This window comes from Stenella coeruleoalba (assembly GCF_951394435.1).
Source record: "Stenella coeruleoalba genome assembly, chromosome: 18".
Lineage (NCBI taxonomy): Eukaryota > Metazoa > Chordata > Mammalia > Artiodactyla > Delphinidae > Stenella > Stenella coeruleoalba.
The window spans coordinates 63,371,735-63,393,587 of NC_137164.1; the positions used below are offsets into that span (position 1 = coordinate 63,371,735).

General features: G+C 41.7%; 1 protein-coding gene across 3 annotated transcripts in view; it reads right to left on the bottom strand.

Annotated features, from left to right (window-relative positions):
* Positions 1–15,011: 15,011 nt before the first annotated feature.
* Positions 15,012–21,853, bottom strand: part of LOC307176444 (ATP-binding cassette sub-family C member 4) — a 214,113-nt gene continuing 207,271 nt past the window's right edge. For all 3 annotated transcript variants that reach the window (XM_079902549.1, XM_079902547.1, XM_079902550.1), the window contains one exon: positions 15,012–16,757. In XM_079902549.1, coding sequence (XP_079758675.1) covers positions 16,650–16,757 — 108 coding nt within the window. In that variant the 3' untranslated portion in view covers positions 15,012–16,649. The remainder of the gene's footprint in view (positions 16,758–21,853) is intronic.

Genomic DNA, 21,853 nt, shown 5'->3' on the forward strand with positions numbered 1-21,853 from the left:
ACAAATAGCATATGATACCACTCATATGTGGAATCTAAAATATGATACAAATTAACTTATTTACAAAACAGAAATAGACTTGCAGACATAGAAAACAAACATGTTTACCAATGGGGAAAATAGGGAGGATGGATAAATTAGGAGTCTGGGATTGGCAGGTGCAAGCTACAGTGTATAAAATAGATAAACAAGGCTCTAATATATAGCACAGGGAACTATATTCAATATCTTGTAAATAAACTGTAATTGAAAAGAATATGAAAAAGAGTATATACACTATATATATATTCTTTTTCACTGTATATATATAGTGAGATATATATATATATATAACTTTGCTGTACACTAGAAACTAACACAACATTGTAAATGAACTATACTTCAATTTTAAAAAAAAAGAACAAAATGTAAGGCAGGAATATCTTTCTCTGGGGGTCCTCAAAGGAAGCAAAGCATCAGTGCTCCCAGCCTTCAGGGGGCAACCTGCTGGATGTCATGGACAGATGAAGGGGATGAGAGTCTCACAGAGGATGAAAACAGGAGGCAGAACGATGGCACATAGTAGATACTTATTACATTTGCCACATATTCCTAATATTAAGCCACTGTAGTATGACTTTCAGTAAGTGTCAAAATCCCCAGGCAGGAGTAAAACAAAAGAGCTTATGAAAAAATCAGACAGAAATTGGAAATAAAAAAGAATCAATGTAATTTTAAAAATTGTACTAAACTCTAGGCTGAATTAAATCAACTAACTGGAAGAATCAGCCAGAATGTAGCACAGAGATAAAGAGATGAACGCGATGAAAGTGCACCGAAGACACATAAGATAAATTGAGATTCTTCAGTATAGGCCTAAGAGGAGTGAGAGAAATAGAGAATGCTCTCTAAAATGACACAGCAGGGCTTTCCTGGTGGCGCAGTGGTTGAGAGTCCGCCTGCCGATGCAGGGCACATGGGTTCGTGTCCTGGTTCAGGAAGATCCCACATGCCGCAGAGTGGCTGGGCCCGTGAGCCATGGCCGCTGAGCCTGCGCGTCCGGAGCCTGTGCTCCGCAACGGGAGAGGCCACAACAGTGAGAGGCCTGCGTATGGCAAAAAAAAAAAAAAAAAAAAAAAAAAAAAGAATAAAATGACAGAGCAAAACAATATTCAAAAGAATAGTCGTTGAATATTTTCCAGCACTGATGAAAGAGATGAATTTCCAGACTTAGGAAGCATAATGCTAAGCATGATCAAATAAAATGAATCCACATCTTAATATATCATAACATAATGGTATATAATCAAAGAGAAGAATCATAAAAGCTAACATGAATAAAAGACAGATTACTTACAAAGTAAAAACAATTAAACTTAAAGTGGACTTTTCCTCAAGAAGACTAGATGCCAGGAGAAAATAATGAAGTAATAGCTCCTAAATGATGAGGGAAAATAATTGCCATATATGATTTCTATACCCAGCTAAGCTACCATCAGCATTGTTGTTTTTGCTTTTGGTGGTGGTAATGATGATGGGGTGGGGTGGGGGGGATAGGAAAAATAGTTTTTCCCCCAGATATACAACAACTAAGAAAGTTTGCTACCTAAGTTTGCTGGGGATTCTATAACAAAATACCACAGGCTAAGTAGCTTAAGCAATATTTATTTCTCATAGTTCTGAAGTCTGGGAAATCTAAGATCAAGGTGCCAGCCAATTCACTTCCTGGTAAGACCCTCTTTCTGGCTTGCAGATGGCTGTCTTCTTGCTGTGTCCTCAGAAGGCAAGTTGAGGGAGAGAGAGGGAGAGAAAGAAAGAGAGAGAGGGCTCTCTGGTATCTCTTCTTATAAGGGCATTTATCCCATCATGAGGACCCCATCCTCATGATCTAATCACCTCTAAAAGGACCCCCAACATTGGGGGTTAGGGCATCAACATAAGAATTTGGGGTGGGGGGGACACAAACATTCAGTCTGTAACACTATCCCTCTATCCTCAGTAAAAGAACGTAAATAAAATACTTTACAGAAGAAAAATACAGCCAGGATAAAGGAGTGAGGCTGGGAACAATGGTAAACCCAGAAACTGGGTAATGTATATAGGTGAAAGTTAGTAAATATTTACTGATAAGTTTAACAAATTTCTATGAACTAAAAATAAACAATTAATTGCACTGTGTTTTTTAAATGACAGAGCTTTTAATAACAAGATAATAAAAATCATCTTTATTTTATATCTAATTGATGCTAAAATTTAATTGACCATCGCTTCATTTTTTTCGTAGTAGCTGTAGTTTCTTATAGCCTCAGGCTCTATAATAATAAACATATCCATTTTTATGACCAATTTTTTTTTAATAAAACATTTATTTTTCAGTAGTTTTAGATTTACGGAAAAAATTGCACAGATCCAGTTTCCCGTGTTGTTAACATCTTACCTTACTATGCTACACTAGTTACAACTAAGGGACTGACATTTGTAGATTATTATTAAGTAAACTCCATACTTTATTTGAATTTCACTAGTTTTTTTCCCCAATTCCCCTTTTCTGTTCCAGGATCCATCCAGGATACCACGTTACATTTAGAAGTCACGTTTCCCTAGCTTCCTTTGGTCTACAAGATTTTCTCAGACCTTCCTTGTTTTTGATGACTTTGACCATTTTGAGAAATACCGATCAGGTACTTTATAGAGTGTTCCTCAATGTTGGTTTGGTTGCTGTTTTGGTTAGGCTGGGATTATATGTTTTGGGGAGGAAGACCACAGAGGTGAAGTGCCATTGTCATCACGTCAGATCAAGAGGACATGCTAGCAACATGACATCACTGATAATGTTCATCTCGATCACCCGGCAGAAGTGGTGTTTGCCACTTTTTCTTCACTCCGCTTTCCGTAATTTCTTTGGAAGGAGGTCATTAAGCATGGCCCACACTCAAGGAGTAGGGAGTTAAGCTCCATCTCCTTTAGGGGGGATATCTACATAAACAATTTTGAATTCTTCTGTACAGTATATTTGTCCCTTCTTCCCATTTACTTATTATTAACCATTCATTTCTATCAATATGGACCCATGGATATTTAGTTTATACTTTATACTTTGGATATAGCCCAACATTGATTTTTGTCACTCAAATTGTTCCAGGTCTGGCCACTGAGAGCTCTTTCAGGTTGGCTCTTGTGTCCATTTTTGTGGCCCCATTGTTTTGTTTTTGAACACTGCCTTCCTTTCTTTACTTCAAGATGCTCCAGGCTCATCTTATACATCCTCTGTCCCAACCCTAGAATCAGCAGTATCTCCAAGGATCCTGGTTCCATTACCATGACAGTTTTCAAACAACTGCCATACAAAACAGGTGTGTCCAGGTAATTCCCTGGCGGTCCACTGGTTAAGACTGCGCTTTCACTGCCATGGGTCCAGGTTTTACACCTGGTTGGGGAAATACGATCCCATGTGCTGCGCGACGCGGCCAAAAAAAAAAAAAAAAAGGTGCGTCCTTGTTGAAAACAGTTTTAATCAAAGTCACAGCTCTGGGCTTCCCTGGTGGCGCAGTGGTTGAGAGTCCGCCTGCCAATGCAGGGGACACGGGCTCGTGCCCCGGTCCGGGAAGATCCCACATGCCGCGGAGCGGCTGGGCCCGTGAGCCATGGCCACTGAGCCTGCGCGTCCGGAGCCTGTGCTCCGCAACGGGAGAGGCCACAACAGTGAGAGACCCGCGTACCGCAAAAAACAAACAAACAAAAATGAAATACCACTACACACGCACTAGAATGGCTAAGATTAACAAGGCTGACAATGACAAATGTTGGTGAGGATGGGGGAAGATAGGATTCTCATTCATTTCTTAACACAAAAGAAATTTATTCTCTCACAGTTCTGGAAGCTAGAAGTCCGAAATCAGGGTGCAGGCAGGACCACACTCCCTCTGGAGGCTCTTCAGCTCCTGGTAGCTATTGGTTTTCCTTGGCTCCTGGCTGCATCTCTCTCTGCTCCATCTTCACATCACCTCTCCTCCCCCGTCTATCTCTCAGCCTCTCTTACAAGGATACATGTGATGGCACTTAGGACCTACCCAGATAATCCAGGCTGAATCCCCTCTCTGGAGACCCTTAACTTAATCACAGCTTTTGCCACAGTAGGTAATTTTCACAGGTTTTGGGGATCAGGATACATATGTATCTTCAGCCCACTACACGACCCCAAAACCCAAATGTCCATCAATGGGTGAACGTGAAAACAAATCATGATACATCCATATAGTGCAGTAGCACACGACCATAAGAAAGAACTAGCTACTGATAAATGCAACAACATAGATGCATTTCAAAAGCACTTTGCTAAGTGAAAGAAGCCGGATTCAAGAAAACTACAAACTATATGATGCCATTTGTATGATAAACCCGAAAAGGCAACACTATAGGGATAGAAAGCTTATCAGTGGTGGCCAAGGGCTGGAGGTGGAAGAAGGGGATTGACTGCAAAGGGACAGAAGGGAATTGGGTGGGGGGCGGGGTGATGGAAATGTTACACATATTGATTACAGTGTTGGTTACATGACTACACACATTTCAAAAGTCATCAAACTGTACACTTAAAATTGGTGAATTTTCCTTTACATAAAGTATACCTCGATAAACCCACTTGCAAACTAGCATATCTATCAAATTTTGATAATGTCATGCATTTCATCTGAGACATTTTTGGGGTCCTGATAATATTCTTTCGAATGGTATAACTTTTCATTATTCTGTGGTTTAAGAAAAGTTTGGAAACCTCCTTCCCTCCTTCTGTTTCCCCTCCCTGGAATACATTATAAGCCACTGTAAAGCCATTATAAAGCCACTGTAAAGAAGATAAGTAAAATGAATTCTATCCCAAGACCACACTTGTCCAAGTGACATGGAAGTCCTCTCAGTTTCTAGAATGCCTTGTAGCTCCCCAGCCCTACAGAATTTCTTCCCCATCTCACTACATCCACCTATTAATCAGTTTCTAACCCTCATCTCTATTTCGATCCCTTCTCCATAGTGACACCAAAATTACCTTCCTAAAAACCAAATCTAATCATGTAAATTTTAGGTTTAAAAATTACCTTTGTTTCCCCCCACCCATAAGATAAATTCACATGCTGCGCCAGTTAGGACTCTTAATAATACACTCTTGAACCTGTCTTCCAACCTCATCATCTACCATCATCTAAGGTACACTCTGTGTTTCTGGGTTCAGAGTGTCTTATTGTTTCTTACAGACAGTGCATTTCATACGAGTGCGGTTTTGCTTTGATTCTTTCTGGTTTCCCATATGCCCTCCCTTCCGCTCACCTCATCATACGCTGATTGGCTTAGGCCTCGGGCCACTGCTTGTCTCCAACACAATCACTGTGGCCAGGGGATGAGAGTCCTCTAATGCGCTGTCCACTGGATGGGAACCCCTATATTCACACACCAGCTGCCAGTTTCCTCCGCCTCCGGTAGAGATAATAAGGGACTGGACAGCCATGGTAGGTACAGGGCCATCTATAGAGGTGAAGAGTGCTAGGCACTCCCACTTCCTTGCCATACCCAGAGTCTCAGAAGATTACATGTAATTGTGTGTGTGTGCATGTGTGTACACAGACACACTCACACACGCGCACACACAGCTGCCCTGAGTGCCTGCGGGTAACAGGAGGGAAGGCAGGTCAGGAGCCCACCTACAGCGCGCGGGTGAGGAGTGGCGGCAGGGTGGGAACCACTGGGCATCATCACAGGCACCTTTAAACTGTATCCAAGCTGATCTTGCCTATTCCATGTGCTTTTCATTCTTCTTTTCTTGTGACCAGCGAACTAATAGAGTGTAGACTACCCCCTCCCCCCCCAAAAAAAAAAGTTCTAGAAAAGCCCATCCTCAGCGCGCCCCGGGTTAGGAGTCCATCCTCAGTGACTACCGCGTGGCCTTGACTGCGGCGTCTACACAGCCCCTCCTGGGCCACTAAGCATCGGCCTCCCTTTCGCCCGAGCCGGAAGGAGTCGCCTCCCTTCCCCGCGCCACCTTCTCCCCGGAGGAGGACACGCCGCGGGAAGCCGGGAGAAGCCCTGGCTCAGCCCTGGACGTCCCCGTGGGAACGCGCCCGAGATCGCCGTCCCCGGCGGCCCGTGCGCGCCCCTCTTCGCCCCCGGAGTCGGAGGCCCGGCCTGTGATCGCGTTCCAGGGAGCAGGGGGGGTCCCGGGCCGCCAGGCGGAGGGCGGGCGCCTGTGATGTGCGGCCAGGGAGCGCGCGGAGTGTCCCGGGCGCCAACTTGTGATCGCCCGCCAAGCGCACAAGCGTAGCTCCCGCCGGAAGCGCCCAGGACGAAGGAATCGGGAACCGGGCTCAGGCTGGCGGCCGTGGTCAGCTGCCTCGCGCGCCCACCTGCAACCGGCCGCTGACCAAATACAGCGAGGATCCCCCAAACCTGCTCTGCAGAGATCCCTAACGTCCACTCGCTTCCAGACAGAGCCCGGAGGGCACCCAGCCCCGAGACACAGGGCTCGGTCCCTGGGCTGCTTGTCACGTGGGCCAGAAAAGAAGAGAAGGTGGATTCGTGCCTCCTCGCCTTCCACAGGGCCTCTGCCTTGCTGAGCGTGTGTCCACTTAGGGGAAGATCTCTCTGGAATGGTATTTTAGTGCCACACAGGTGATGATCAGAACAGGTGCGAATAGTTTACCAAGAAAGAAACATTTCTCCCTTAAATGCCTCCCTGTGCAGATTCAAAGCAGACAAAAGCCTCACATTAGCATAGGTGGTGCAAGCCACCTGTTCAAATAACTCAGGCAAATAGTGAAAAACAGCCTTGGAAAGACGAAAAGAACTCAAAAGCAGTGCAAATACTTGCACACAAGTCGAAGGATTAAGCTTCACCAAGAGTAATAGGCAAGGAGCTGGAGAGGTGTTTCCCGTCTGAAACCCAAACTTGCGGGAGTTATTTTTAGCAGCCTATTTGATCCCATCAGATGGCCAGACAGCAGCTTTCTTAGCCTTGTCAAAATAAAAATACAGGAGAAAAATCCAGTCCGCTCTAACCCAGCAAGCATTTATGTTTGGAAATCCTGATTTCAGGTAATGGGTGAGCAGGTAGGATTCTGTTCACAAAACAGCTAGGCACTGTGAAAGGCTGCATCTCCGATTGCTGTTACCGCCTCTTACATCCCGAGAAAACAAAACATGATTTCGTCAGCATTAATTTTCAATATTTTTGAAATGCTATTTTTACATTTGTTTCCTGGCATAAGAGAAAAGCAGGGGAAGGAGTGGGGAATGCCACAGGAAAGGAGCCAAGAGAAACTTGACTTGGGGAGAGTGGGTGGGAGATCAAAGGGCTGCGGTGGAAGAGCTGGAAGGGGAGGACCAGGGCCCGCAGTGTGGGAACACAGCCCATTGATGTATCAGGATGTGGGCAAAGAAGGGACCAGACTGCCCTTAGACCAGGGCAAGAGGCCTCTGCCCCGAGCCTCACACTTTAGGGGACCCCAGTCCAGCCCTCCACTGACCCCGCCATTCCCCATGGGGTGAAGCCTCTGAGAACCAAGGGGACACAACTAACCAGAGCCCATTTCTCCAGACGCTCGGTTGGCGAAGTGTGGTCCACAGACCAGCAGCACGAGCATCTCCCGGACACTGGTTAGAAATGTAGGCTCCCAGCCCTGCCCTCTAACCTATAGCATGTTAACAAGAGTCTGCATTCTAACAAGATCCCCACGTGGATTATTTGCACCTTAAAGATTCAGAAGCACTGATCTAGACCACTCAGGGTACCCAGGATCCGGGAATGGCCTGCACGAAGGTCCCAGCCCACTTCAAGGACATGCAGGAGCCTGTTGCCCGAGTCCATCCTCCCAAGGGCGATAGCACCAGGCAACAACTCAGGCGTGAGTAGTCCTGGGCCTGGGAGGGCCCCTTTGCAAGGATAGGGAGGGGTGGACAGAACTTGCCTGTGCCGTCTGGGGTGTCTTTACTCGTGTGAATGGGGCTCCTGTCGGTGTGGGCTGCGGTCATGGGCCTGTTCTCCCCACATCTCCACCTTTCAGCAAGAGCTCTGAGAATCCAAGAATTCTAAATTAGAGTCAGGCCTTCCGGGTAGCTGGGAAGCATTATCAAGCTGGGAGGGTAACGCATATTTTATTGAACACTCTGTTAGCTTGATTTACAGCTCTACCTGTTTAGACACGTGATACGCAGGCCTCCATCTGTGCTCTTGCCCTGGGCTAGAAAATATCAGAGGTGAGCCCTGCTGATAAGATACTTCCTACATTAAAGCAGAAAACAACAACAGAGAAAGAATTGATCTAACACAGCACACTTAGCACATAAATACACTGTCTCCAATCAGTTGACTCAAAGTTTAAACTACATCTGAATTGTTTGGTGTTGAGATGTAGGTGACAGTTGTTCACCTGAAACAAGCATCGACTTGTTCAACTAACCCTCAGTAGGAAAGCCACTTGTTCTCTCCACCAACACTGACTATTCTTCTATGGTCTAGATGCCATGTTTAGCCAGGCTCTGATGAGAGACCTGGCTGCCCTCAGAAACTCCCTTGGTACCTAAGCCACCTGACCCTCTCCATAATAAGTAGGCCTGGTTCTTCAACCTCCTTCTTCCCAGAATGATGAACTCCAAGCCAAAGCCTACAAGATCCTTCAATGAACTCTGGTCTGGGGTGAATCTGAGTGATAATTTAACAGGCAAGGCTGGCAGGTGGGTGATGCTCAAATTTGTCCATCTGGCTGCACAAAGTGAAGCCAAATTCAATTGCTTATGTGTTATCCAGGATATTGGCAATTTCCTTGCTGTGACTTGATATTATTGTGCAACCTGGTTGTGGAAATATCTTTACTGGTGACGTTTCCTGTCATGTTTACTGAGGATGAGTTCTTCCCTTCCAGGTGGATCACAAATGCCCACTCTCCCAAATTATGTGTGGTATCCACTGCTTCTTCTATTAGAGAGAAAGCAATATGGCGAACTCACTCGAGTTAAAGTGTTAGTGACTTAATGTTTTACACCTTCATTAAAATACAGGATCTTAGTTTTTAAAGGACCTCAAGGAAAAAGCATGAGGCGTCCACATGAATGAATCAACAATGATGGCCCTTCAAGCACCAGTGGAGAACATACTTTGTGTAGAGGATTTCCCCAGGGCTCCCTAAATCACAATACATGGGTGGCTACCTGGTCTACCTACTCAAAAAACCAGCCTTAAAGAGAGGCTCCTGACACTGATGAAATCAGTGTAGTGATATCTTTATCAGGGAGGGATAACTATTGCTGAGTCTAATATAGAGCCCGTTCTCAAAAAGCCTAGACTGTCTCCATCCCAGAGACTAGTGGTCAGGAAATCCTCGAAACTGGAGTCATGTTCTAATTAGAAGGAGAGGGAACCAGGGTGAGAAAGCAAGGAAGAGAACTAAAAGCTACCTACAGATAGCTAACCTGTCCTCCTCTGTGGGCTGGACATGCTGAGGTCCAGCCACGGACATCACAGCTGGGCTTGCTTGTTGATACAGTCTATCTATCAGCCCTCACCTCAGGAGCCCAGATGCTGCAGAAAGTCCAAATTCCCCCCAGACAAGTAATTGTCTCAGGTTCTTAATTGTCATCTGCATTTTTACCCCCTACACATGTAAATCAGAAACACCAAGCTTCTCAGGGAACTTTTCCTAACTTTTCTCTTTGCCTGATGACTGATCTTAGGTGCCTCCCCAAGAGACATGTGGCAGCAAATCTAGACCCACTGTGTAATTTAGAAGCCAAAATTTCAGTGATAACTAGATCTGATATAGGGCCATTATTGTGGCTGCTTGGAAGTTGCATTGACAAAGTACGTTGCGTTCATCACTGTTAACGTGGTTTTCTTAACTCTTTCACAGTGATATTTATGTATTTATTAAATGAATTTTTGAAGTTTTAGAAATGAATGATTATCCTAAGAGTGTCCTCACAGTGTGGGGATATTGAAGCTAGGAGCTTCTGTGAGGTGGATAAGATACTGTTCATAAATAAAATATAAACTCCCCAGTCTATCCTAACTGAAAGAGGCACTGTGGCTTCTCTTTACATATTTTCTGGACCTTAAAATTAACCCATGCTCTTTGTAGGTAATTTGGAAAATTCAGAAAACCTATGAAAATAAAAATCAGTGATAAACCAGTCAGAAATAATATTTTTTAAACTTTATTTTCTTCTTTTTAAAAATTTTATCATTTTTTGTTATACAGCAGGTTCTTATTAGTTATCTATTTCATACATATTAGTGTATACATGTCAATCCCAATCTCCCAATTCATCCCACCACCACCCCACGCTCCTGCTGCTTTCCACCCTTGGTGTCCATACGTTTGTTCTCTACATCTGTGTCTCTATTTCTACCCTGCAAACCAGTTCAGATGAAATGAAAATGTACCATTTTCTACATTCCACATGTATGTGTTAATATACGATATTTGTTTTTCTCTTTCTGACTTACTTCACTCTGTATGACAGTCTCTAGGTCCATCCACATCTCTACAAATGACACAAATTTTGTTCCTTTTTATGGCTGAGTAATATTCCATTGTATATATGTACCACATCTTCCTTATCCATTTGTCTGTTTATGGGCATTTAGGTTGTTTCCATGACATGGCTATTGTAAAGAGTGCTGCAATGAACATTGGGGTGCATGTGTCTTTTTCAATTATGGTTTTCTCTGGGTATATGCCCAGTTGTGGGATTGCTGGGTCATATGGTAATTCTGTTTAGTTTTTTAAGGAACCTCCATACTGTCCTCCATAGAGGCTGTATCACTTTACATTCCCACCAACAGTGCAAGAGGGTTCCCTTTTCTCCACACCCTCTCCAGCATTTGTTGTTTGTAGATATTCTGATGATGCCCATTCTAACTGGTGTGAGGTGATACCCCATTGTAGTTTTGATTTGCATTTCTCTAATAATTAGTGATGTTGAGCAGCTTTCATGTGCCTCTTGGCCATCTGTATGTCTTCTTTGGAGAAATGTCTGTTTAGGTCTTCTGCCCATTTTTTGATTGGGTTATTTGTTTTTTCAATATTGAACTGCATGAGCGGTTTATATATTTTGGAGATTAATCCTTTGACCGTTGATTCGTTTGCAAATATTTTCTCCCATTCTGAGGGTTGTCTCTTCATCTTGTTTATAGTTTCCTTTGCTGTGCAAAAGCTTTTAAGTTTCATTAGGTCCCATTTATTTTTTATTTTATTTCCATTACTCTAGGAGGTGGATTAAAAAAGATCTTGCTGTAATTTATGTCAAAGAGTGTTCTTCCTATGTTTTCCTCAAAGAGTTTTATAGTGTCTGGTCTTACATTTAGGTCTTTAATCCATTTTGAGTTTATTTTTGTGTATGGTGTTAGGGAATGTCCTGATTTCATTCTTTTACATGTAGCTGTCCAGTTTTCCCAGCACCACTTATTGAAGAGACTGTCTTTTCTCCATTGCATATACTTGCCTCCTTTGTCATAGATTAGTTGACCACAGGTGTGTGGGTTTATCTCTGGGCTTTCTATCCTGTTCCATTGATCTATATTTCTGTTTTTGTGCCAGTACCATATTGTCTTGATTACTGTAGTTTTGTAGTATAGTCTGAAGTCAGGGAGTCTAATTCCTCCAGCTCCGTTTTTTCCTTCAAGACTGCTTTGGCTATTCGGGGTCTTTTGTGTCTCCATACAAATTTTAAGATTCTTTGTTCTGGTTCTGTAAAAAATGCCATTGGTAATTTGATAAGGATTGCATTGAATCTGTAGATTGCTTTGGGTAGTATAGTAATTTTCACAATATTGATTCTTCCAATCCAAGAACATGGTATATCTCTCCATCTGTTTGTGTCATCTTTGATTTCTTTCATCAGTGTCTTATACTTTTCTGAGTACAGGTCTTTTACCTCCTTAGGTAGGTTTATTCCTAGGTATTTTATTCTTTTTGTTGCAATGGTGAATGGGATTGTTTCCCTAATTTCTCTTTCTGATCTTTCATTGTTAGTGTATAGGAATGCAAGAGATTTCTGTGCATTAATTTTGTATCCTGCAACTTTACCAAATTCATTATTTAGCTCTAGTAGTTTTCTGGTGGCATCTATAGGATTATCTATGTATAGTATCATGTGATCTGCAAACAAAGACAGTTTTACTTCTTCTTTTCCAATTTGTATTCATTTCTTTTTCTTCTCTGATTGCCGTGGCTAGGACTTCCAGAACAATGTGGAATAATAGTTTCAAGTATTGAAATAGTTTCAATGGCAAGAGTGGACATCCTTGTCTTGTTCCTGATCTTAGAGGAAATGCTTTCAGTTTTTATGTTTAAATACATTAGTGAAATTACAAGGAAGTTTTTTCTTGAGACATGGTATCCAGAATATCATGCCGTTTTCTAGGTAAAGATGTTATCTTGAAAACACTCCGAAACAGAATCAGTTGTGAAAGTGAATTACATATTCAGGTGCTAAATCTACCACACTCAGGTCATAAGGTTCTGAACATCATTAAACTTTTCAGAATTAGATATGAAACAAGGACTCAGGTTTGAGAAGAGGGGCTTCTAATATCTCCAGTCAAACTATCTGAAAGAAAACCCCAGATTTTCATCGATTTACATAGGGTCAAAGTTAACCAGCTGATTAACAAAGTTAAATGGCTGATTAACAGGGTCAAAGTTAACATAGGGTCAAAGTTAATCGGCTGATTAACAGTTAACTCACCAAATTGTCAAAATTACCTAAATCACTGCCTTATGGAATTTTCAGTTGTTTCTTCACAAAACACATTTACGGTGTTATCAAAGCAGTTAGTATTAGATTGATTTGCTTGTATCTTTCCTACTAATGGAGATTAAAAGCGAGGGTGGGAGGAAACTTTTGGAGGCGATGGATATGTTCATGGCATAGATTGTGGGGTTGATTTCATGAGCGTATACTTATCTCCAACACTTCAAGTTGTTTACATTAAATATGTACAGCTTTTCAAATGTCAAGCATACTTCAATAAAGTGGTTAAAAAAAAAGAATCATTTGGAGAGAATTGGAGAGAGGAAGTAGGATTTATTTTGATTGTTTAAAGAAAATATAGACCTTGAGCTCTCGTGTACCAAGAGCTTCATATGAGGCCATTTGTGATGGGCCAGAAGACCTAGCACAGCCTCATATTTTAAGAACTCAGCAGAAGTAACTCCCCAGATGCAGATTATTCTCCTTTAGATGACTGGACCACTGCGTTTGAACGAGATTCTAAAATAAAACTGAGGCTGTGAAGTTTCTTTTTAGTTAACTCAACTGCGAAGTATGATGTGCAACAGAGAAGTGCTGAAAATAAATGAAGAGCCCAAGGAATGCCCATCTAACCTTCCCAAAACCCCCCAACAGGGCTTCCCTGGTGGCGCAGTGGTTGAGAGTCCGCCTGCCGATGCAGGGGACACGGGTTCGTGCCCCGGTCCGGGAGGATCCCACATGCTGCGGAGCGGCTGGGCCCGTGAGCCATGGCCGCTGAGCCTGCGCGTCTGGAGCCTGTGCTCCGCAACGAGAGAGGCCACAACAGTGAGAGGCCCACGTACCGCAAAAAAAAAAAAAAAAAAAAAAAAAAAAACCCCAACAAGAGAATATTGTAAGCACCTGAGAAGCTACCCTTTTATTTCTCCCAATTACCAACACCTTCTAACTCCCCAAAGTGAAGTACTGACTCTGAACTCTATGACTTGATCGTAACTATGTTCAAACTTAGTATAAAGGGAATCATAAATATTCTTTGGGGTCAGGCTTAAGTTTGTGACGCACCTGTGTTGTTGATGTTCAACTGCTTTCATTGCTGGGGGATATTCTATTAGATCACACTCCACTTTCCTTCTGCAGTTGATGTGCATCTGGATTATGTCCAGTTTGCGGCCACTCGGAATTAGGTTTCTAGGAACATCCTTGAGCACGTGTATATGTTCGGAGCAGGATGAACAGATCACAGGGTGTGCATTTTGAGTAAATGCTGTCCAACTGTTTTCCAAAGGCTTTTCTTCAATATACACTTTCTTCGCACACAGAGTAGTGCACAAGAGTTCCCACTACTCCATCAGCACTCAGTTCCTAGTCTCAACCTTTTTAACTTTAGCTGTTCTACCCGGTGTTTAGCGGTATCTCGTTGTGGTTTTAATTTGCATTTCCTTGGTAACTAATGAGACTGAGCACTTTTCCAGTTATTGGCCATTTGGATATTCTCTTTTCTGAAGTGCCTATTTGAGTCTCTTGTCCATTTCTCTAATTGGCCTTTCTCTGTTTTTCTTATTTTTTGCATTACGCAGGCCTCTCACTGTTGTGGCCCCTCCCGCTGCGGACGCACAGGCTCAGCAGCCATGGCTCCGCGGCATGTGGGATCCTCCCAGAAAGGGGCACGAACCCGTGTCCCCTGCATTGGCAGGCGGACTCTCAACCACTGACCCACCAGGGAAGCCCCTCTGTGTTTTTCTTAATGAGTTTTAGGAGTTCTTTATTTTCTATGGTACTGGTTCTCAGACTTCAGAATGCATCAGAATCATCCTTCGGCCTTGTTAAGACAGACTACTGGTCCCTACCACCAGTGTTTCTGATGCAGTAGATATGGGGTGAGACACAGAATGTGCATTTCTAACAAGTTCCCAGTGATGCTGATACTGCTAGCCTAGTGACCATACTGTGACAATACACGTCCTACAGGTGTTTTAAATGTAGCAGCAACAGATGTTTCTTGTTAGTTTAGGGCAAAAAACAAAAAAACCAAAAACTTCAACAATTGACTACTTGGTTCAAGCTTGGGACATAAGTTAATACTTTCCCTTTATGGAAGGGGTACAACTGGGATTACTTCAGTAGCAACTGTTTAAATCTGTCTGACACCCTCCTCTCTGCATAGAGTATCTGGTGTACCTACTTAGCCAAGAAACCAGTTGAAAATAGATATTTTATTATCTCAGGGAACCTCACTGGCTTTCAACAGCAAGGACATGAGTCAGTTATACCTCTAAAAATAAAAATACAGATCTCTGGAGATGAAAACATTTATTTCAATTGAATTTTGTTTCATTAAAAAACTCTACAATGACATTAAAAAAGAAATAAAATAGAAACATATTTAACTGCCTTTAAAGACCAAATAAACCTCTAAAGACCAAATAAACACATATACATTTCAAATATTTCCACTGTTTTAACAAACCTCAATATTATCCTTGTTGTCATGTCAGTCTCCTGAAATAAGAACCATGACTATTACACAATTTACTGGACTAAACATTAACCATATTATTTCTAAATACCAACTGCACTCAATGTATTTTGGTAGGTTTCTGAGTATGTGGTTTTTAAGGCTTAATTCTATGAGACATCTGTTTCTCTCTGTTACAGAATCCCAAAACCGGCTATCAGAAGGCATATACGTGTGTGTGTGTGTATAATATATATAAATATATTCCATTTGAGGGCGGTTATGCCTTATTTTGAGAGCACACGTAAAACCAGGACAGTAAAACCTTTAGTAACGTGAACACACCATATCATAGCCACCACCATCAAGAAAAGCTAAGGACCCATGGTTCAAACAAAGTACGGCAGGCCCTAGGAGGTACTGTGGCTTGTTGATCTACTGATCAGAAAGAGCTAAACAAAGTACAGTTAGTGGTCAGAAGTAAACTAACCTAGGCAGGCTCATGAAAGTGAACCTTCTTGATGCCTCCTGAGAACATACTGCATAAATACAGTCAATGTACGCAACATCTTTCTGTTTTTCTCACCAAGTCAGGAGAGCCCATGCATGTGATTTAGAAAGGATTTCAATGACGGGCAAAGCAAAAGCCTTATGTCAGCAGAGGGTCAACCGTCAATTGACGGTCAATTGAGGGTCAATTACAGTTAGCACGGCCTTTTTGAAAATATCAGCAAGCTGAGTCTAAAACTGCAAGATATCATGTAGGAGCCACGAAATCTAGAAGACGATTAATGATAACACGTGTCTATCATTATCAAATCCCCTAGAAGGGCCCCTATTTTCTGAAAGCATTTTCTCTTCCATCTCTTTTAGAAAATATAATTAAATACTGACCTTCTGTATTTTAATCATTTATCTTTTTTTGGAGGGGGGGCCTCTCCTACTATAATGCCACTTAAACTAAAGTGTATTTTTTGTTTTTCCTATTAGTTTTTTCTGTACTAGTTTAGCCAGAGGTTTTGGGCAGGGAATACTGGATCCTACTTATGTTAAAGAAAGTGGTAAGGCAAAATGATAACTTCCACAGTCTTCAAGTAAATAGAATCCCTGATATAACTGGAAAGTAATATGTAATTTGGGGGCAGTAAAAAACATCTATGACAACTTTGTCTTATACCTTAGAAAATGTGCTTTGGCTCTGGAGTCTCTTTAAGGCACAAAACCTGGTAAACAGCTTTTATTGGTGGCCTGTACCTCTGATTTAGATAAGACGAAAAATACTATAACGTATAAATAACAATAATAAATCATTTTGTTAGAGCTTGAAATCACTGGGTGAAGTGGAGGAAAAAAATCCAAATAGACGAACAACTTGTATGTAAATATTTGTTGCTGGTGTAAAAAAAAAAAGTAAAGTGTAGTTTACACAGTGCAAAGACTATTGGAAAAATGTCTTTGGAATAGACTTGACCTCATGGTAGAATCACAGTGCTGTCTCAAAAATTGTTAAGGCTGGGGGCTGTCCATTGGAAGCATTCATAACCACATGCCCATTGTGAGTAATTTCTGGATAATTCCTTTTGAAGTACACCTGAAAAAAAAAAAGACAGGTATAAAAACATGTTTAAAAGTTTTAAAGTCCTCCTCCCTAAAGCAGCGCATTTCTTTTCTTGTTTTTTAAATTTATTTATTTTTGGCTGCACTGGGTCTTCATTGCTGCGCGCAGACTTTCTCTAGCTGCGGCGAGCAGGGGCTACTCTTTGTTGTGGTGCGCGGGCTTCTCACCGTGTTGGCTTCTCTTGTTGCAGAGCACAGGCTCTAGGCGCACGGGCTTCAGTAGTTGTGGCCTTGGGCTCAGTAGTTGTGGCTTGTGGGCTCTAGAGCACAGGCTCAGTAGTTGTGGCACACGGGCTTAGTTGCTCCGTGGCATGTGGGATCTTCCCGGACCAGGGCTCGAACCCCTGTCCCCTGGATTGCCAGGCGGATTCTTAACCACTGCGCCACCGGGGAAGCCCCAAGCAGCGCATTTCTATGTCCACTTTTCATGTGAAGCAATCCCATCACTAGTGGAGGAACAATTGAAAAAACCAGGGACGTATTTATTCTGTGGAGGAAGTAGCCCCATTAAAACCCTCAGTGGGGCTGGGCCTAATGCCAAACAACCTATAGATCCGCTTGAGTTCTGATCATTCTGATTCACAGATATGCTTTATCACTACATTAAATTGATAAGTGAAATCATTTTACTGACTCAAAGCCTGGCAATAAATTAAAAACAGGGTGACAAAGAGGCTGGGAAATCTAGCGTCTGCATGAGGGTTTCTCATTTTCACACACAAAATGAGCACAGTAGATATGGATGTTAATATCAGGTTGCAATCCCTATATTTTATAAACTCTGATGACAAGCATTGAAACGCTGGCGTATACGTATGAAATATCCTGGCGTTTAATTTGTGCGGCAAAGCAGTTATAGGGCCTATAGAAATGTGATCTGTGGATAGTGGGATATAAGAATGAAAAGAGCATGGAAAGCTTTAACAATGACTCAACCAAGCAACTTCTCTAAAATGGAAGATGATACCAAATAATAGGACAGGCCTTTGCCAGGCCTTTGAGTTCTTGAATTCTACCAATTTCTAGCTGAACTGGAAGAGATACAGGTTTTCTGATAAATGTATAATCAGAACACAATGGAAATGAAATGCTGTCAAGATTGTCTGTTCCACAATCATCAGTTTTTAGTAGCTGTATCGTATCTCAGTTCCTTGACAGATGCACAGAACAAAATGAAATAATGTCAAGTCTTGTGAGCTCTTATCTCTAAATGTGTTTGGGTGAAAAAGGACTTCAAAAGTAATTTTTTTTCCTCCAAAGAAGAATGTGAAAAGTTTTGTTTGAGTCTTTAAAACAGAAAATGTACCATCTATCTGAGGCTTGCTCGTGTCACGTGCTGAGTTGCTTAGTCATATGAGTTCAGATCTATTTTACAAAACCTGACTCCAAGTACATTTGTGGGTGCTGTCAACAAAGTTATCATGAGAGACAGTGGACGTCACACATGAAATGGAAAAGCTATGAGACACCCACCTTCATATTATGTGTACTTTCTTTTTCTCTTATTGCTTGCATACTTGCTACCCCCAAAACAGCACTACATATGAAATGCTGTATATTAAAATGTCACTTAAAAGGAGAAAAATAAGAATTTCTCCAAGATTGCTTGGATCCAACTGGATGAAATTCGAGGCTATTTCCATTATAATGCAAGGATTTAAAAATAAAGCTTTTGGGGGGGCTAATTGCATTTCATCCCCCTCCTCAATTTTTTTTTAAATAGCCATACTTGTGTGGTTACTATTTATATACTCTGTTAGTGAAAGCAAAAACAGCCAGAAGAACAGAAGGGACTTAATTTCATTTCCTACTGCCTGACAGCCACCCCTCCCCCATCGACCTGGTTCCTTTCTCCACACCCCTTTCTCAGTGAAATTTTTTATTAAAAATTTTTTATTATTAGCAATTTTTAACCAAAATGGTCTTCATTTCATGGTCTGAAATACTTGGAACTGAATAATGAAAATGAGTTTCCTATGTATAAAATCCTTGATTTGACCTTTCTTTTCCTCATCTGTTGCCATGGTGTAGACTACACTCTGGCTGACAGCACAAGTGAGAGAAGCCATCTTTTTCACGGGGCGGGTTATGAAGGGAGTTGAGATGACTGAACGCTTGTTAGCAGAGTCCTTGTGGATGGGTTGAGCCTGGGATGGAGAGGCCCAAACTCACCTCTCTCTCCTGGGACCACTGCTGACCTTGGAAAAATCACTTAAGCTCTCTCTGCACCAGCTGCCTCATTTGTGAAACGAGACAATGACTTACCTCATAGGAACTAATTGATGGCTACAAACTGCAGGTTGAAAACACGCTGAGCTAAGTGCTGGGTGTGATTATGATGCTGCTCAAGAGACGTGGTCCCTTAAGTCCACAGAAAGCAGCAGCATCACCCAGCTTAAATGATGAAAACAAAACATCTAGGAGGCCCTTTTGTGAGTCTTTTGATTTTTATCTTTATAGAAGCGCAGGGTCGTAGTTACTACACATTTTAGTCAGTAAATATAGTAACCCGGGAGGCAGAAAATAGTTAAAAGATTACTAACACTTTCTAACCTGTGACTTTGAGAAGTTCCTTAGCCCCTTCTGCCTCAGTTTCTCGATCTGAGGGATAATACTACCATCTCAGAATGGCTTTAATGAGGATTAAAAGAGACAATGCCAAAAAAGTTCAAATTCTGGCCAAGCAGAACATAAGACCAGTGAGTGTTGGGTTTGAGCCTTTTCCTGTCCTTCTTTGGGTTTAGTTCATTATAGTTCCTCCAGTGTAGGTTGAAACTAAGTTTAGTATTTAAACTCCAACTTGTAAACAAAGCCACCATCATGGAATTAGATCTTAGTAAAAGCAACAGAGCAATAAATGCTCCCCTGCACGGATAAAGGCCAGCAACCAATGGTTCAATGTTCAAGAATCTGTCCATTCATTCTCCCTGAACTGCACGGCCCTAGTTCAAGCCCAGTAACCCTCAAACTCCTCATCTTTAAAGCAGGTCTAACTTTGTGGACATACTGACAGATATATTATCAAAGTTAAAGAGTGCTGGAGAGTTAGAGACGATTTCTCCTTTTAACTTAACGGAATATTGGATTTTTTTCTCCCCTTATCCTCTCAGAAATCACTCTCAACAGCAAGGATAGTGGGAGATTAAAAAGTAAGCCCAGGGCTTCCCTGGTGGCGCAGTGGCTAAGAGTCCGCCTGCCGATGCAGGGGACACAGGTTCGTGCCCCGGTCTGGGAAGATCCCACATGCCGCGGAGGGGCTGGGCCCGTGAGCCATGGCTGCTGAGCCTGCGCGTCCGGAGCCTGTGCTCTGCAACGGGAGAGGCCACAACACTGAGAGGCCCATGTACCGCAAAAAAAAACAAAAACAAAAAAAACCAAGCAAGTCCAATATTTGATGAAATCAGGAATCATTTGAAATCACAACTGACAAAATATCTAAAAGGACTGCCTTATGCAACTGGATCCAATGGGCTCTAGCAAGACAGAGAGAAAGTACCTAAAGAGAGCAGATCTCAGCAATCATGGGAGAGCACAGTTCTCCAACTAACTGGCAAATTCTACGGTGTCCATGAGGAATCCTATAGAATCACCATCTTTGCCTAAAGCATGAACACTGGTAAGGTCCTAGGACACGAGAGATTCTGAAATGCAAGCAGCATTGTAACTGCCCATCTCTGAAGGCTAGGGAGGAGTACAGGCTAAATGAATATGTATTATCAATTTCTCTCTCACACTCACTCACTCACTCACTCTCTTTCTCTGGATCATGGGGAATGCTTCTATGTTAAGCAGAGGGAATACCCTTTAGGCTGAAATGATGTGCTAGCCACAACTATCTAGCAAATATATGGTCTTAAAAAAACGAAATTAAAAAGTGAGTAGTAGGAATAATAATAAATAAAAAAGTAATACAGAATTTGTAAAACACACAAACAAAAATTTAGGAAAAGTAACAGGATAAGCACATGATGGATGAAAGAAGTAATCACTGAACAGATGAAAATTATGAAAAAAATAATATTACATATTTAAAGAAAATGTAGTAGAATAATCAACCCGTGGAGGCAGAGATCTGAGAGTACAGGAAAACATGGCACAGCAACAAAAGATGAAACATGAATTGACAGACGCCAAAGTGAAAAGGAAGATAAAAATGAAAACATCAAAGAAATGACAGTTCGGAAGGCTGCACAAAGATCAGTCACTACTGAACAAACAATATGAGACATGGAGGATAGAACTGAGAAAGCAAGTCTAATAATTATAAATTAATAAAAATTTAAAAAAGATTAAGGAAATAATAGCTTTATGAAACAAAGGACAATATATACATTATAGATATTTGTAAAGAGAATCCAATCAACTAAAACAAATTCAAAGGTATAATTCACATAAACTCCCTAAAATAAAAGACTAGAAGCTAGTGACCAAGAGTCTGTGGTGTTCTAGGAAAAACAAATGACTTTCAAAACAGAAAAAGAATCCTCTGAGTATCCAGGAAAGATCAAGTTATGTCCAATGTGGCCTTAGACTCCTACACGTGAATAAACAACACTGGAAGACCTTATAGCAACGATTACAACACAATAAGTGAAAGGACGTGTGATCCAAGAATATTATAACCAGAAATATAAACTGGTGATGTAGCATAAAAATATTTCATATAGGTGACCCTTGAGCAACGTAGGGGTTAGGGACCCTCCACATAGTCGAAACAAGTATAACTTTACAGTTGCTCCTTCATATTCACAGTTTCACATCATGCATTCAACCAACTGCAGATCATGCAGTATTATAGTACATATTTACTGGAAAAAAAACATAAGGGGACTCCTCCAATTCAAATCCCTGTTGTTCAAGGGTCAACTCTATAGACAGTAAGTCGGGGATTCTTAACTCCAATGACCCTCCTTTATGATGGTATAGAGATTTGTTTTCAACCTTTCATTTGTACTGCCACACACAATAGTAAATACGCTTAACTTTACTTTGAGTCTCAGTACAGATTCACAATCTGTATCTATATTTATGTATCCTGAAAGGAGTTTCATGAAATATTTACTATTACTA